We start from the raw sequence: 17,535 nt of genomic DNA on the forward strand, positions 1-17,535 counted from the left end.
TCACATAGGACCCTGTAGGACTGTTCACATATGAACCTAGTTGGCTGCCTTGATTTAGTTTTGAGATGAAGAGGGCAGTTTGCCACTAACTGCATGACTGTCAACAGTGTAAATTCTTTGGGCAGCAACAAAAAGCAGATTGGTAACACCTGCCTGAGAAACCTAAGAACATTATAAAAAATAATACAACTATAGTGATGGTGCTGTTATAACATTACATACATGTGTGTGTTAGTTGCTCAGTTGTGTTCAACTCTTTGTGACCCCATAACTATAGCCCACCAAGCTCCTCTGTCCATGGAATTCTCCAGGCAAGAATACTGGAGTGAGTTGCCATTCCCTTCTCCAGGGGATCTTTCCAACACAGGATCAAACTCCGGTCTCCAACAATGCAGGCAGATTCTTCACCATCTGAGCCACCAGATGGTACCATAATAAAGATTATGACTAAGAAATCACTGAGTATATAGTGTTCTTGTTCTTTTTAATGCTGTGAATTGTGTCAACTTGTTTTCTCTTTCACACAATTTTACTACTAAATGGAAAGACTGTTCACAAGAAAATAATGTCAGGATTCACTGCTTTCTAAATACATACATACCTTATTTTAAACAAATTTAATCTTTGAAAATCAAGATTAGAGAAAAACAGCATATACATAATTATGAGCGTGTGTGTTTATGTGTGTGTGTGGTCTAAAAGTTTACTTAAAAGACCCTTAAGGCACTTAAAATAGAAATAATTTAAAAATGACATTTACACTCAACTTTCTACAACTATACTTACTAATAAACCAAAGCTGCTCATTTTCTCCTTTCTTGTTTCCTTATAGAGACTGATTTGAAAAATCTCTATAAGGAAATAAATGAACAATTAGTTTATATAATTTTAGAGAAAAAGATTCAAAACCCAAAACCAAACTTTATATAGTCCTCATTCTATTTATATATTTATAAATAAACTTTATATATTTCCTCATTTTGCAAATCACCTTTCAATTTCTTCAATATAAACCCAAAATAAATCAATGGGCTATAAAATTCACTTTTAAAAAACTCATGGTAACCTTAAGCTATTTCCACCTTTTCGGTCACAACTCAAAAACACTAAAGTTACATATTTTATGTGTACAGATGTATATAATATTATAATCACAAAGATTATTTCCAGACAAATCTTTAGTCTAAAAATGTTCTACTCTGAATGAAAATATGTGGTAATTCCAAATCTCATCAAAACCTTCAATGCTGAAATTTTGTTATAATAAAGAAAACTAAATCCTTCTCGTAAGTCTTTTCTTTAGAGGAAAAGTAATATACAAAAAAGAAACTGTAACTAAGAGATGGTTAGATAAGTTTTATTTTGTTCATTAGTTCTATTGGTTACTCAGTTACACAACATAGTCACCTATACAAAACAGGAAAGATTTTCATCAATGACCAAATCAATTAATTTGATGTTCTATACTTTATTTTTTACCATATTTTATTGTATTTGTCTTATTGGTAATGATCGATATGATCATTTGTTCAAGAGAAGGTTTTGGTACTTTTAGAGACAGGTGAATCTTTCCATCCATAATTGAGTTAATTTATCTAGAGACATACCACCACCACATGAAAATCACCTTACTGAATTCCCACATGACAGAATTTTACTAATAGTTAAGAGCCTGCCTATAGGAAATCATGAACTTCTTTATAATATTAGATTAGTACTATTTTTAAATGATTTCTTTTGGGACACAACTTTATCAAATGCTTCCCAAAGTCCTGCCTTGACACAAATGACTATCGTTTCCTGTCTTGCACAGTCAAGTAATATAAAAAGATACTGTGCTAATCTGAATAAAATTAATTGGATTATTGAACGCTGTTTAGTACTTCCCTGATGGCTCAGTGGGAAAGAATCTGCCTGCCAATGTAGGAGACAAGGTTCAGAATCTGATCTGGGAAGATCCCACATGCTGCAGGGCAAACTGAACCCGTGCACCACAATGACCAAGCCTGTGCCCCGGAGCCTGCAAGCCTCAACTACTGAGCCTATGTGCCATAACTACTGAAGACCACACAGCCCAGAGCCTATGCTCCATAGGAGAAGCCAGTGCAACGAGAAAGCTGCACACTGCAACTAGAGAGTAGCCCCTGCTCACAACTAGAGGAAATTCTGCTCAGCAATGAAGACTCAGCACAGCCAAAAATAAACAAATTTTTTTTTAAAGTCACCTGAGCTATATAAGAATAATGTAAAATGAATAATAAAAGAATGTTTATAAAAAAGATTATTTTTAACTTTTAAGTCAATCATCTAAAATATACAGTCTGCCTATCAATATATAAAATAATTTTAATGCAAAGTGATTCATTTAATGCCTTGAAATGTCAGAAAAAAATTATAACTATAATTCAAATATCATTTTAGTCGGTTCTTAAGAACCTTAATTCACAATAATAAAATGCTCAAAACTGACCAAACACTATCACAAGTATACTACATGTTTTCATTTGTTTTTAAGATTACAAGTATCTGTCTGATGAAATTTTAAAGTGGAATAAAAAAAACCACATTTTATGTTGCCTTTGATCTTTAACTTGTAGCCTTATCTCCCAGGTCAGAGGGTACATTATTCAATTTCACTATATTTTGTGTAAAACCACTGTAGCGTTGAAGATGACTTTCAGTACAAATGTCATGGTACTTAAAGCTAAACCGGAATCTAGTTTTTCAGCTCCTTAATTAAAATCATAGTTTAAAAGAGTCTGACAATATTATCTTTAGTCTTTCCAGTTGAACAGTGACAGAATTTTCAGGTCTTTTACTCAATCAAGCTTAGCAATCTCTCTTGAGGCATTTATTTTCTAACCCATCAAAACATTTCAATAAGCAAAATACTTACTTTATATTTTTGTATTCAATGTCATAAGGATTGATTTCTCATTTCTTACTTCTCATAAATATACAAACCTTACTCAAAAATTAGTTTCACTTGCCTTATAGTCTGCTCCAAAGTGAATGAAATAGCAAAAAGACACCCAAAAAGCCCTCTTAAGATATAAGTGGATATGGGAGGATTTTGCTCAGTCAAAAATACAGAGAAAAAATTATTTTGTATCAAATAGGGATAGAGAGAATATCAAAGTAAATATTTCCTAAAATATTGTTGTAAAAATGCAAATATTAATTTTAATATATTACATAAGAGGAATATGCAACAAAAAAACACTTGTTGAATGATAAAGGGTGAGTACCATATCCCAAGTGCAGTATTCAAACATTACTTCATGTTATTTCAATTTTTCAGGCTAAAAGTAATAACTACACGTTTACACAAATACCTATAAAAGACATCATTAAAGTAAGGGATTTCACAGTTCTGATTTCACTTCTTTGTTGTTCAATTTTGATACAGACCTCTACCAATAATTCAGGAACTATGTTAAATTTATTTTATCATATGTAAACACTGAGCCCTGGTGACTGAGATGGTAAAGAATCTGCCTGCAATGCAAGAGACCCAGATTTGATCCTTGGGTTGAGAATATCCCCTGGAGAAGGGAATGGCAACCCACTCCAGTATTCCTACCTGGGAAATCCCATGGACAGAGAGAGCCTGGCAGGCTACAGGCCATGGGGTTGCAAAGAGTCAGACAAGACTGAGTGACTAACACACACACACGTAAACACTGTGTAAACTGGAAATAAACTTGTGAAATAATTCATTTAAGCTACATCTGAAATTATAATTCAGTCCTTTAAAACGGATATCAATATCCAGTTTCAACTCCTTTTTACTGTAAGCATCACATTAATTTGACAAAAATACTGTACACATTATGTACTAATTTGGGGTGAGTGGGTAAATATTTTGAAATTTCCTTACCATTTCACTTACTTTCTTCTGTAAAGAATATTTAGAAACCTTGAATAAAATAAGCAGAAAAAACTTCATTAAAACTTTTTAGCTATTTTCTATAAATTCCATCTGAAACTAAAATTGTATGCTATATAATATGACATTTATCTTCTATGCACTTCTAATGACATTTTTTCAAAGTGTTATTTACCATAACTTTATTTCTCATAACAAAATACATTCGTTTATTTATTCAACACGTATTTATAGAGCAAGTACTATATGCCAGCCATTTTCCTAGGATCCTGGGATACAACAGCAAACCAAGTCCCTGTCCTTAACAAGCTTTCTGTCTAGTGGGGGTGGTGGCAGACAGACGATAAAATATAAGCAAAAAGTATAGAAGTTAGAGAGTGACAGCTACTATGAAGAAAAATAAAGCAAGAACAGCAAAGAACTCTAGGCAGGTTGCTACTTAACATTAGCTCATTGGTTGAAAAAATTTTGATAAAATAGATAAGCACAAGGAAAAATGCTGTCTTAAAAAAACCATCTCACAACCCAGAAATAACAATCATTAATACCATGGTGCTTCCAGGTATTTTTCTATGTATTTTAAAAAAGAGTCAGTGGGGTGTAGAATAATAATATATGTACTATTTTGTAACGTTATTTTTACTTAATATATAGCAAACACTTTTATATCACAAATTAATCTACAACACAAGTTTTTAATGGCTACATAGTATTCCACTGTTTAACCTTCTACCGTAGTTTCATCAAATTGCTATTTTTGTAGACTTACCCAGTTTTCAGTTCTATGAAAGAATTCTGAAATAAACATGCTGTACCAAAAAAAACTCTGTAGTTATTCATTTCAGCAGAATGAATTCCATGAAGCAGAACTCCTAAGATGCATTCATTTTTATAGACTTAACAATTGTCACATAGTAGTCCTCCAGAGTGGTAGGCCAAGTTAAGCTCCAACTAGCCATGTATGAATGCTTCTCTGCTTGCTCAGCAGTAATGAATCTGCCTGCCAATACAGGAGATGTGGGTTTGATCCCTGGTCAGGAAGATCCCCTGGAGAAGGAAATGACAACCCAACTCCAGTATTCTTGCCCAGGAAATCCCAGGACAGAGGAGCCAGGTGGGCTACAGGCCATGAGGTCACAGAGTCAGACGTGACTGAGCGACTTAACAAAAACAACAAAGCCATGTACGAGTGCTTATTTACTTGAACTCACCGAGTATTTATTAAAATTTAAACAAGAGTCATTACTTCACATTTCCTATGAAATAAATTTTTCAGCATGCTGCCTTGAGTAAGTTAATAATTTCATTTCATTTTGGTGGAATCAGTTATGTGTGATTCATTTCTTCAACAAACAATGAATGCTTACTATAAGTAAAGCACTCATGTAGACATTGAAGGTCTAGTATTGGACCAAAAAATCCTGTCCAGTATAAATTCTGGGGAATGTAGATAATGAGCAATATAAATAAGTTAAAATATATGGCTCTACTAGATACTGAAGAGAATTACACAGATGGCCAGGAAAGTCTTTCTGAAAGGGCAACTTGTGAGTAAAGACTCAACAGAAAGTAAGGAAGATTACTGCAGCAACTGCAAAGGCCCTAAGGTGAGAAAATGTCTTGTGTAGTCATAGAACAGCAAGGAAGCCAATGTGGCTGGAAGGTTTAGTAAGCAAGGGAAAAAAAAACAGCAAAAAATGAGTTCAGAGGAGAGTAGGAGAGGGGGTAGCACCAAACCACTGTAGGTCTTGTAGCACATGATAATGATTTGCACTGAATGAGACAGGAAGCCACTGAGGAGTTGCAAGCACAAATGTGACATAACCTAACTTATTCTTTAAAAGGATCACTCTGTTATGTTAAAACTGAAGGAGAACACAAGTGGCAGCAGGAAAAACACTTAACAAATGACTGCAATTGAGATGAAAGAGGATGATAAAAGAGGATCAGAGTGTTAGTAAAATACATAGTGAGAAGTGTGGATTCTTGATATACTCTGAGAGAAAAGCTAAAAAAAAATCTGCAACAGGAAGAAAGAAGTTGTAATTAACAACAACAAAGAGACAAATAAGTTATTTAGTTTTCAGGGGGATGAGACTTTAGGAACTTAGTTTTGAACACGTCAAGTTTGAGATGTCTTTTAGACATCCAATAGTCAATCCAGGCTGCATCTGGAGCTAGAGATAAACATTTGGAAGCCCTTTGCATGTAATCCCATTTTAAAGAAAAGACACTGGATGAGATCAGAGTAATTTTTAGGGGAAACAGACAAAAGAAAAGTAAAAGGGTAGAAGTGAAGTGAAGTGAAAGTCTCTCAGTCGTGTCCGACTCTTCGCAACCCCATGGACTAAACAGTCCTTGGAATTCTCTAGGCCAGAATACTGGAGTGGGTAACCAGTCCCTTCTCCAGGGTATCTTCCCAACCCCGGGATCAAACCCAGATCTCCCGCATTACAGGCAGATTCTTTACCAGCTGAGCCACGAGGGAAGCCCACCTAGAAAAATAAGAGGAAAAAAAAAAAGACAATCCTTGGAACTCAGACTGGAATTACACTTTCAGCTTTCATAGCACTTTTCTGCCTCCAAATTCTGTGAAGTGTGAATGTGTGAGTCAATTCCATAGATATATGCGGGCTAAGTCACTTCAGTCATGTCCGACTTTTTGCAACCCTACGGACTGTAGCCTGCCAGGCTTCTTTGTACATAGGGTTCTCCAGGCAAGAATACTGGAGTGGGTTGCCATTTCTTCTTCTAGGGTATCTTTCTGACCCAGGGATGGAACCTGCATCTCTTACTTTCTCCTGCATTGGCAGGTGGATTCTTTACCAGTAGCACCACCTGGGAAGCCCCTATGTGTGTGTGTGTGTGTGTATATTCATATACATATACATATACATATACAATATTGGTTCGGTTTCCCAGGTGAACCGTTACTAATACAACTACCATTACCCAAAGAGAAAACAGATAAACAGAGAAAATTTACCAAATTTTTTCAGGTCACTGTCCTTGAAACATTAATATCCTGCATTAATATCCCTTTTATTCTTTCTGAACCATGACTCACAACTCTATTTTATTAATACCTCTAGAGCACTTCCCAACTTAAAAAACTACCATGTAGCTGCATTCCTATGACAAATCAAATCTGAAAGTAACGTAACTAGATTGATATGAAATTTTTGTGGATGTTCTATATAATGATTTTTCATTCTGAAATCACATAAAATGGGCTTGCAATATCAGATATAGGCATCTTTCTAACACAGGATCAAAAAGATACTAATACTAATTAATGTATTAACTATAGAAAGCAATTTCAAAGATAAAGCACAAATGTTTTCCTAGTTATCCCTCACTTTATGGAAAATTTTATGAAAAACTGACTGTAAAATACATTTGTTTAGAGCAAATCTATTTTTCCATTAACTTTCCATTAACTAGATTTATGTTACTTGGAAATAAATTTTTTAAAATACTGTGATAAAAAATATTTAACTTATCCCATTCCTGAACAAATCAGTCCCAAGTTCATTAGGTGGGGAAGAAGTGAAAGGGTCATGGCAGCAGCATTCCAGAACAGTGAATCAGGCCTGAATGGTGAGGCAATTTACTGTGGGAAGTCAAAAGCTGAGCAAGGTGGTTAGTAGGCAGTGTTGAAAAAGGGTGACCCAGGTGTGGGAGTTGAAGCAGGGAAAAGAGGGTATCCACATTAGGAAGGAAGGCGTAGCAGCATGGTAGCCTGGTCACATATAGGGTAATTTATCAAATAAGTAAATCTATTAAGAATAAAAAAAGTCATATTTTTATAGTAAAAGAAAGGAAATATATAAATATGGAAGGGAAAGAAATTAAAATTAACCTTGAATTTTGGATTAGAATTGGAAGTAATGTGAATTCATGGTTTTTGACATATATAGATTGATAGAGAAACAAACATAATTAAAAATGCATGCTTATATATTTGTGTGTATATAAATACATACATCAATTCCCTAGCTCTGTCCATTGACAGAGTCTGAGACCAGTGACACCCCAATAGTAATGAGTGTAACAGTGCTGAGATCTGCATGTCTACATTCCATTTTCCACTGAAAGGAACCAGGGCACTGTTGAGAAATGATTTATTCTAAGGCAAGGTTAGTTAGTTAAACTACAAGGTGATCCTGGCATATTTTGTTTTTACCTAAGAGCAAGAAAACACTGAAGAATGATAAAGACATGTCCATAAGGCTAAAAAAGCAGCTGAATGGATAGCTACTGGCCAAACTAATGACAATCTGAGCATCAAAATAAATAAAACTGAAATAACCAATTATCTGACAGGATTAAATTATAGGAACAAGGCCTTATGTCTGTAATAGTCCTGCCAAAAGTGCATAAACTGATTCTACTCATGAAGAAATATCATATGAACAGAAACTGAGGGACATTCTACAAAATAACTGGTCTGTGATCTTCAAGAGTTTCAAAGGCATAAAAATCATGCAAACACTGGGGAACTGTTAAAGACTGAAAGAGATCAAAGAGACATGACAACTAAGAGTAATGTAAGATTTTAAACTGGATCCTTTTGCTAAGACAACTGGTAAAACCTGAATGGAATGTGAGAATTAGATTACAATTATATATCAAAATTAACTTTAAAATTTTATGGTTGTGTTATGGTTTTGCAGGAGAATGTCCTTGATTATAGGAGAGACAGTATAGCATTGGAGGAGATAGGGCATCAGATTCGCATATTACTTTTAAATCATTCAAGAAAATACATTCTGTAATGCAGCATTACTAAAGAATTGATGTTTTTGAACTGTGGTGTTGGAGAAGACTCTTGAGAGTCCCTTGGACTGCAAGGAGATCAAACCAGTCAATCCTAAGGGAAATCAACCCTGAATACTCATTGGAAGGACTGATGGTGAGGTGCCAATACTCTGGCCACCTGATGCAAAGAGCTGACTCTGGAAAAGACCTTGATTCTGGGAAAGACTGAGGGCAGGAGGAGAAGGGGATAATTAATCTGATAATTAAACATGCATGAGTGGTATCAAATGAAACAATTTAAGAAAAAAAATACTAAAAGAACAAAGCATTTATAACAAAATTGATGTATTTCTTGATTGACAACATTTTAGTAGGAAAAAATGTAACATTTTTCAGTATTTATCCAGAAAAAAAGAGATGTTATGCCTAGTTTAAAACACTGTAAAAAAACACATTAGAGAGTCTTTTAAAAGAGCTATAATAGTAATTTGTTTACTCAACTACAGTAACAATTTTTTAAATTTCTCTACTGGGATCATCTTTAACTAGATATCTAAGGTATGAAAAGAATCACTAAACTGTGTAACTATATAAACTTTAAATAGTAGCCTTAAACTTCTATTTCTTTTCCATCTACTTGAAAGAATATTTCTGGATATCACCATCAACTTCATGCCCTACATTTTTACTTTTTCATCAACAAGGTTAGTAACATTTAAATTTTATTATGTAACCAAAATTAAGTCTTCCATGCTTTGCTTATAGGTTAACTCTAAAAAAATGGGAAGTCAACAGTGCTTGTTTATGTCATTAAAAACAATACAGATTTTTTTAATGCAAAACCTAACAGGATGTTAATACCACATTTTTTTCTGGGACCAATATGCTACATGAAGGATGATTTTACTAGGGTCAGGACCTAAATATCTTCTCTTTTGTTTTAACCCATCAATTGCTCAAAACCATTCCAAACTGTAATATACTTTATATCCTAGTTATCAAGTCATCTGTTTTCTCTGGAGTTTCTGATCACTTACTGGTTTGTTGTTGCATTGCTGTTGTTGCTGAAACAAGATATAAGGACTTTTTACTATATCAGTATCTTCCAGCCTCTTATTCATCCAATCTGATGAACAGAATCTATGCCCTTCTTTTTACTGAAAACATTCTTCTTGGAACTCATTGACATTTTGTTTTACTTAATTTTTATTTACTTTGTTACATCAAAGTAACTAAAGAAATTCAAAATAAAAATTGCTTAATATCTCAAATGAGGAGAATCTAAACAGTGTCAAGACAACTTAATAACTTGAAAAAATATAGACTTAGATCCATATCTCATACTGTGTTACAAAAGATAAACATCAAATTGATCAAAGGTATAATGTAAAATTTGAGTACATAGATGTAATAAAAGAATATGGGCAAATCCTTTGTATAACTTTGTAGTTGTGAATGCCTTTCTAACCATGACAAACTTCAAAAGCCATAAAAGGAAAATAATTTATAGCAAATGGTAAAAGTCAAACAAAATCAAAATACAAATGACAAACTGAAAAAACCATCTGAAGCCCAGAACACAAACAAAAAGGGCTTATTTCTGAGAAATATAAAGAATTCACAGGAGTGATATCAGAAAGATGGTCGATCAGGAGGACCCAGTCCTTTTCCCCCAATTCTACTTCCTCCACATGACTTAACAAGTACCTATGAATGAAAACAGTTCTGGAAGACCTCTGGAGTACAATTAAGAAGCTGTAGGAACCCAGTACAGCACCAAAAAACAAGGATGTCTGAACAGAAAAGTATAGGCAGCAATTCATCTGTGTCATTCCATCCTCTAGGCTCACCCAGCTTGGTGCCAAAGAAATGCCCTCAGCCACAACTCTCCCCAAATAGGAGAAAAGGAGAGCAGGAAGACACTAGCAGCCTTCACCACCAAACACCTCAAAAGCCCTTATCACTACCATGGACATGAGCAACCTTCACCTCCAAGGACCCTTAAAGTCTTTGCCATGTCTATACCTACTTGAGTTGATGGAGCTCCCTGGAGCCCAGGCCACTGTGCTCTTTCTTGGGAGCCAGAGGCACCACTGCTCCCAAACCAAGTCAGAGATGCCAGACCCAGCACTATACCCGGTACCACCACCACCATATACCCTACTCGGCTAGCATTCTCACACCCACCAGTAGGTCAAGATTCATACTCACCAGAGCTAGTCCAAAAGCACTGCTCCTTCAATGCACAAATACCAGCAAAGGGCTACAGGAACACAAAAAATTAAGGAACCATGAAACCACCAAAGGAACTTTGCAAATTTCTAGTAACTGACCTGAAAGAATTAGATATCTATGAACTACCTGAAAAAGAACTCAAAAAAATTGTTTTAAAGAAGCTCAGTAAATTTTAAGACAACACAGATAGAAAATGCAACAAAATTAGAAAAAAAATTACATGAATAAAATGAGAAGTTCAACAGAGGTAAAAGTCATAAGGAAAGAATCAAAAAAAAAACCCAAAAAACCTCTAGAGCTGAAGAACACAATGAATGAAATGAAAAATGTAATAGAGAGTTCCAACTGCACATTCAATGAAACAGGAGGGAAAAAACCCAGTGAACTCAAAGACAGGTCATTTTAAATTGACCAGTGAAAAGAAAAATGAACGAGAGTGAAGAAAGGATATAAGGTTTATGGAACACCCATCAAAAGATAAGACTTTTTAAAATCACTGCAAAAACTTCAAATAACAAAACAAGAGATGAAGAGATGTATAAAACAACTAAAACAGAAACAGTCAACAGAATGACAACAGTAATTCCACACCAATTAATAATTATGTTAAATGTAAATAGATTAAACTTTCCAATAAAAAGGCATAGAGTAGCTAAATGAATTTTTTAAAAAGCCAGTGACATAGTATCTGTAAGAGACTCAATGTAGATTTAAGGACACACATAGTGAAAGTGAAGTCGCTCAGTTGTGTGCGACTCTTTGCGACCCCATGGACTGTAGCCTACCAGGTTCCTCTGTCCATGGGATTTTCCAGGCAAGAGTACTGGAGTGGGTTGCCATTTCCCTCTCCAGGAGATCTTCCTGACCCAGGGATTGAACCTGGGTCTCCCGCATTGTAGGCAGACGCTTTACCATTTGAGCCACCAGGGAAGTCAAGGACACACAGAGACTAAAAGTAAAAAGATGAAAAAGACATACCAAAGAGTAACCAAAAGAAAGCAGGGTGGCTAAACTTACATCAGATAAAATTGCCTGAAGTCACTCAGTTGTGTCTGACTTTTTGTGACCCTGTGGACTGTAGTCTGCCAGGCTCCTCTGTCCATGGAATTTTCCAGGCAAGGATACTGGAGTGGTTTGCCATTTCCTTCTCCAGGGGATCTTCCTGACCCAGGGATTGAACCCAGGTCTGCTGCACTGCAGGCAGACTCTTTACCATCTGAGCCACCAGGGAAGCCCCATCAGATAAAATAAACTAAGTCAAAACTGGCTCTAGAGACAAAAAAGGTCATTATATAGTGCTCAAGAGTCAATTTGGAAGATGCAATAAATATATATGTATCCAACATCAGAGCACTTAAATATGCAAAGCAAATATCAATAGACTTGAAGGGAGAAATCGACAAAAACACAATAATGGTGGAGACTCCAATACCTGACATTCCATAACAGATAGAAGAAAGAAAATCACTAAAGAAACAGTTGACTTGAACATCACTACAGATCAAATGGACCTAACAGACATATACAGAAGTTTCACTCAAAGGAAGAAGAACACACATTCTTCTCAAGCACACATGGAACATTCTCCAAGACAGATCATATGTCTATCACAGAAAAATCAACTTTTATGTGATAGGCCACAGAAAAGTCTTACATTTAAGAAGATCAAAAGCATTTCAAGTATTTTTTCTGGTCACAATGGAATAAAATTAGAAATTATTAATGGTAAGAAAATAGAAAATTCATGAGTACTTGGAAAATAAATGACAAATTCTTGAACATTCATTATGTTATTTTTTTAGAAAAGGAGAATTTTAAAAATATCTCATGACAAAATGAAAACAACAACACAACATACAAAAACTTATGGAATGCACCAAAAGCAATATAATAGATTTCATAATGATAAACGACTACATTAAAAAAAAAAAACTCACACAATCTAACTTTACATCTCAGAGACCTAGAAAAAACAAAAAGAACTATGCCAAAATCAGCAGAAGGAAGAAAATAGTAGAATTTAAACAGAAATAAATCAAATAGCAAATTGAAAAACAATAGAAAAAAATCAACAAAACTAAGACTTAAGTTTTTTGGGAAGAATAAGTGAAATTGACAAACCATTAGCTAGACTAAGAAAAAGACAGAAGACTCAAGTAAACAAAATTAGAAATGAAAAGGAGACATTACAGTGGATGCCTCAGAAATAAAAAGTATCATAAGAGACTATTAAAAATAATTATATGCCAATAAATTCTCCCATTAGAAGAAATGGATAAATTCCTAGAAAAACACAACCTACCAAAACTGAATTTGAATGAACTAAAAAGTCTGAACATACCAATAGCAAATGAGGACACTTAATCAGTAATTTAAAACCTTTCAACAAAGAAAAGCCCAGGACTAGATGGCTTTGTGGAAGAGTTCTACCAAACATTCCAAGAAGATTTAACAGAAATCCTTCTTAAATTCTTCCAAAATACAGAGCAGGGAACACTTCCAAACTCATTTTATGAAGCCAGCACCATTCTGACAGCAAAACCAGACAAAGACACTATTAGAAAACTATAAGCCAGTAGCCCTGATGAACAAAGATGCAAAAATCTTTAATAAAATTCTAGAAAATCAAATTCAAGAGCATATTAAAAGGTCCATACACCATTAACAAATGCACTTCAGTCCTTGGGATAAAAGGATAGTCAACCATATGCAAATCAACCAATGCGATACACCACACTGACAAAATGAAAGAAAAAAACCACACGTTCATCTCAATAGACACAGAAAAAGCATTTGATGAAATTCAACATTCATTCAAGTTAAAAAACTCTCAACAGAACAGGTATATAAGAAACCTGTGTGTGTGCTCAGTTGCTAAGTCATGTTGGACTCTTTGCAACCCCATGGGTTGCAGCCTGCCAGGCTCCTCTGTCCATGGGATTTTCTAGGCAAGAATACTGGAGTGAGTTGCCATTTCCTTCTCCAGGGGATCTTCCTGACCCAGGGACTGAACATATGTCTCCTGCATTGGCAGGTGTATTCTTTACCACTGAGCCACCAAGGAAGGCCATATAAGAAACTTACCTCAGCACAATAAAGGTCATATATAAAAAACCCACAGTGATCATCATAATCAATCCTGTATAAGGCATGAGTGCCTATTCTCATCACTTCTATTCAACAGAGTACTAGAAGTCCTAGCCAGAGCAATGAAAAAAGAAAAAAAAAAAATGAAAGGCATCCAAAAGACAAAGGAAGAAGTAAGATTATTGGTATTTGAGGTTAACATAATCATACATATAGAAAACCTTAAAAGCTCAACAAAACTTGTTAGAACTAATAAATGAATTCAATAAAACTGAGGATACAAAATCCACATACAAAAATCAGCCACATTTCTATAAGCAAAAAACAAACTATTTGAAAAGAAAATCACAATAGCAACAAAATGAATAAAATATTTAGGAACAGATTTAAGCAAAGTGGTAAAGCTTGTACACTGAATACTATAAAACACTGATAAAAAGAAATTTAAAAGACATATATAAATGTGATGGTTGAATGGCATCATCAACTCAATGGGCATGAGTTTGAGCAAACTCCAAGAGATAGTGAAAGACAGGGAAGCCTGGTATGCTGCAGTCCATGGGGTCGCAAAGAGTCGGACATGACAGCAAATGAACAACAACATATATAAATACAAAGGAATCTTGTGTTCATGGATGGAAAAATTAATATTGCTTAAATGTGTATACTACCCAAAGTGATCTACAGATTAAGTGCAATCCTTATCAAAATCACATTGCCAATCTCTACAGAAATAGAAAAAATAAAATCCTAAAATTTATGTAGAACCATCAAAGACCCTAAATGGCCAAAGCAATCTTAAGCAAGATGAATAAAACCGAAGACATCATACTTCCTGATCCCAAAATATATTTCAAAGCTATAGTAATCAAAGCAGCATGGTACTGACAAGAAACAACACAAAACAAAAACCAACAAGAGACATATCAACCAATGGAACAGACTAGAAAGCCCAGAAATAAATCCACATGTCTGTAGCCAACTGATCTCTGACAAGGACACCAAGAACATAATGGAGAAATGACGGTCTTCAATAAATGGTGTTGGAAAAACTGGATATCCACATACAGAACAAGGAAATTGGACCCATATTTCAAACAATGCACAAGATTTCATACCATAAACAAAAATCAACACAAAACAGATTAAAGACTTAAATACTGAAGCCATAAAACTACTAAAAGGAAATGAGCTTTTCTTAGTCTAAGCAATGATTTTTTTAGATATGACACCAAAAGACTAGGCAACAAAAACAAAAATAGAAAAGTGGGACTACATGAAACTAAAAAGCTTCTGCACAGCAAAGGAAATAATCAACAGAGTGAAAAGGCAACCTACACAATGGAAGAAACATTTGCAAACCATGTATCTGATTAGGGATTAATATCCAAAATATAGGGGCTGCCCAGGTGGCACAGTGGTAAAGAATCCACCTGCCAATGCAGGAGACACAAGATATGTGGGTTCAATCCCTGGGTCAGGAAGATCCCCTGGAGTAGAAAATGTCAAGCTGCTCCAGTATTCTTGCCTGAAAAATCCCATGGACAGAGGAACCTGGCAAGCTACAGTCCATGGGATCACAAAGAGTCAGACACGACTGAGTGATTGAGCATGCACACACACACAGACACACACACATAGACACACACACACATCCAAAACATAGAAGGAACTCATACATACGTATTCAATATCAGAAAACCCCAAACAACCAGAGTGCCTTTTCACTCTGTTGATTATTTCCTTTGCTGTGCAGAAGCTTTTTAGTTTCATGTAGTCCCACTTTTCTATTTATGTTTTTGTTGCCTAGTCTTTTGGTGTCATATCTAAAAAAATCATTGCTTAGACTAAGAAAAGCTCATTTCCTTTTAGTAGTTTTATGGCTTCAGTATTTCAGGATTTCAGTATTAAAAAATGAGTTGAGGAACTAAATAGACATTTTCTCAAAGGAAGACATACAAATGACCAACAGGAATATGAAAACATGCTCATCACCACAATAATCAGGGAAATGCAAATCAAATTCATAATGAGGTTATTAACTCACATCTAATAGAATGGCTGTGATCAAAAAGACAAGAGATAAGAAGTGTTGGTGAAGATATGGAGAAAAGGAGTGCTTGTCCTTACTGTAATCAGACTAAAGGAAGAAAGCTTGTCAACTGCTTAAACAAATGCATAGTACGGTATAATTATCTGATTAAGGTAGTAACCATCAGAATCCTTCCATTGTGAAAATATACTTTGCTCTTTATAATTATCTGTAAGTGGTACTCTGAAATCATATGAATATCTTTTCCCCCAAAAATCTCTACTTAACTTTTTATTTAGTTTAGAATGTAAACTCCACAAGGACAGAGGATAAAAGTCTCTTTTATTCACTGCTGTATTCCCAGTGCTTAGAGCAGCATTTAGCACATAGCAGACCTTAATAAATATGTCTTTAATTAACTATCATTTGTTGTATACCTCTGTATTCTCTATGAGACTGAACAACTTAAAGGCAAGGGGTATTTCTTTACCTTTGTATTTGCAGAAAATAAGCATAGTTTTCCACTTAGCAAATAATAATAACTAAATAAAGGCTATTTATGTTAATTTTTAAGGACCACAGATAAATCAGTTATAATATATATGCCTAACTTGTTTTTTGTCTATAAAGTGTTAAAAATAACATATATCTAATTATAGTACTGTTAAAAATAATAAAAGCCATTTTAATATTTCCTTTTAAAACAAAAAGTAAAGCAAAAATCCTACTAATTTGAAATCAAAGGCTCTCAAAAAAAAGGACTGAGTTATATAATATATGACATGAATTTTTGTCAGCTTCACTTTGCTAGATTACATGTTTAATGGTGTTTTACTGATACAACGCTAAAATACCAAATTACTTCTCAAGCAGTACTAAGTTACTTTACCTGTAATGTCTTTAATGTTTCCTTCAATCCTTCTATTTCTTTTTCCTTTATTTCTGTAGCAAGTTGAAATTTTCCCTTTAAGCAAAAAAACTGTATTTCACTAATTTCCAATGTAAGTGACATTATTAACAGAGAAAACAAGAGCTCAAGAACCAAAATCTCTACTTGAAACTAAATACTTCACAGACTTTAAACTTGTAACTGTACTATAACCTATATTTCTAGTGACTATAAAATATCATAAAATTATAATAAGGTCTACACAAGATTACAAATATCATGAAATGGAAAACCTCATCATAACAATAAATCATTTTATCAGTAGAGCATTCCTGAGAACTTATGGACACTATATAATTATTTAATTCATATAGCTAGAATAAATATAATCTAATTAATGAGATACAATTGCATTTGCTTTATAAATATAGGGATATTATAAAAATTTTTAAGAAAGGTCTTTTGCTAAAAATAGCTACAAATTTTAATATTATAAATGGCATATCTTTTGATATAATAAAAACATGTATTAGCTATTTTACTGTGTTTTAAAGAATGTAATTTCATTGAAAAGGCATTAAAAACATATTATACTTAATAGAAACACTGCAGTGTAGTGGAAAGAGCATTAATTTGAAGGCT

General features: G+C 34.3%; 1 protein-coding gene across 27 annotated transcripts in view; it reads right to left on the minus strand.

Moving 5' to 3' along the window:
* The window catches only part of CCDC73 (coiled-coil domain containing 73), a 144,219-nt gene that overhangs the window by 68,983 nt on the left and 57,701 nt on the right, over positions 1 to 17,535 (minus strand). For 21 of the 27 annotated variants that reach the window (XM_081543732.1, XM_081543729.1, XM_081543724.1 and 18 more), the window contains 2 exons: positions 16,894 to 16,968; positions 3,881 to 3,919 (listed from right to left, as the gene is read on the minus strand). In XM_081543732.1, the coding sequence (XP_081399858.1) occupies positions 3,881 to 3,919; positions 16,894 to 16,968 (114 nt within the window). Of the gene's footprint in view, positions 1 to 786; positions 852 to 3,880; positions 3,920 to 16,858; positions 16,994 to 17,535 lie in introns of all 27 variants that reach the window. The other 6 variants (XM_081543740.1, XM_081543737.1, XM_081543739.1 and 3 more) reach the window with 2 other exon arrangements.

The sequence above is a fragment of the Giraffa tippelskirchi genome, chromosome 11 (assembly GCF_054371585.1).
Source record: "Giraffa tippelskirchi isolate mGirTip1 chromosome 11, T2T-mGirTip1v1.2.pri, whole genome shotgun sequence".
In the NCBI taxonomy this organism is placed as follows: domain Eukaryota; kingdom Metazoa; phylum Chordata; class Mammalia; order Artiodactyla; family Giraffidae; genus Giraffa; species Giraffa tippelskirchi.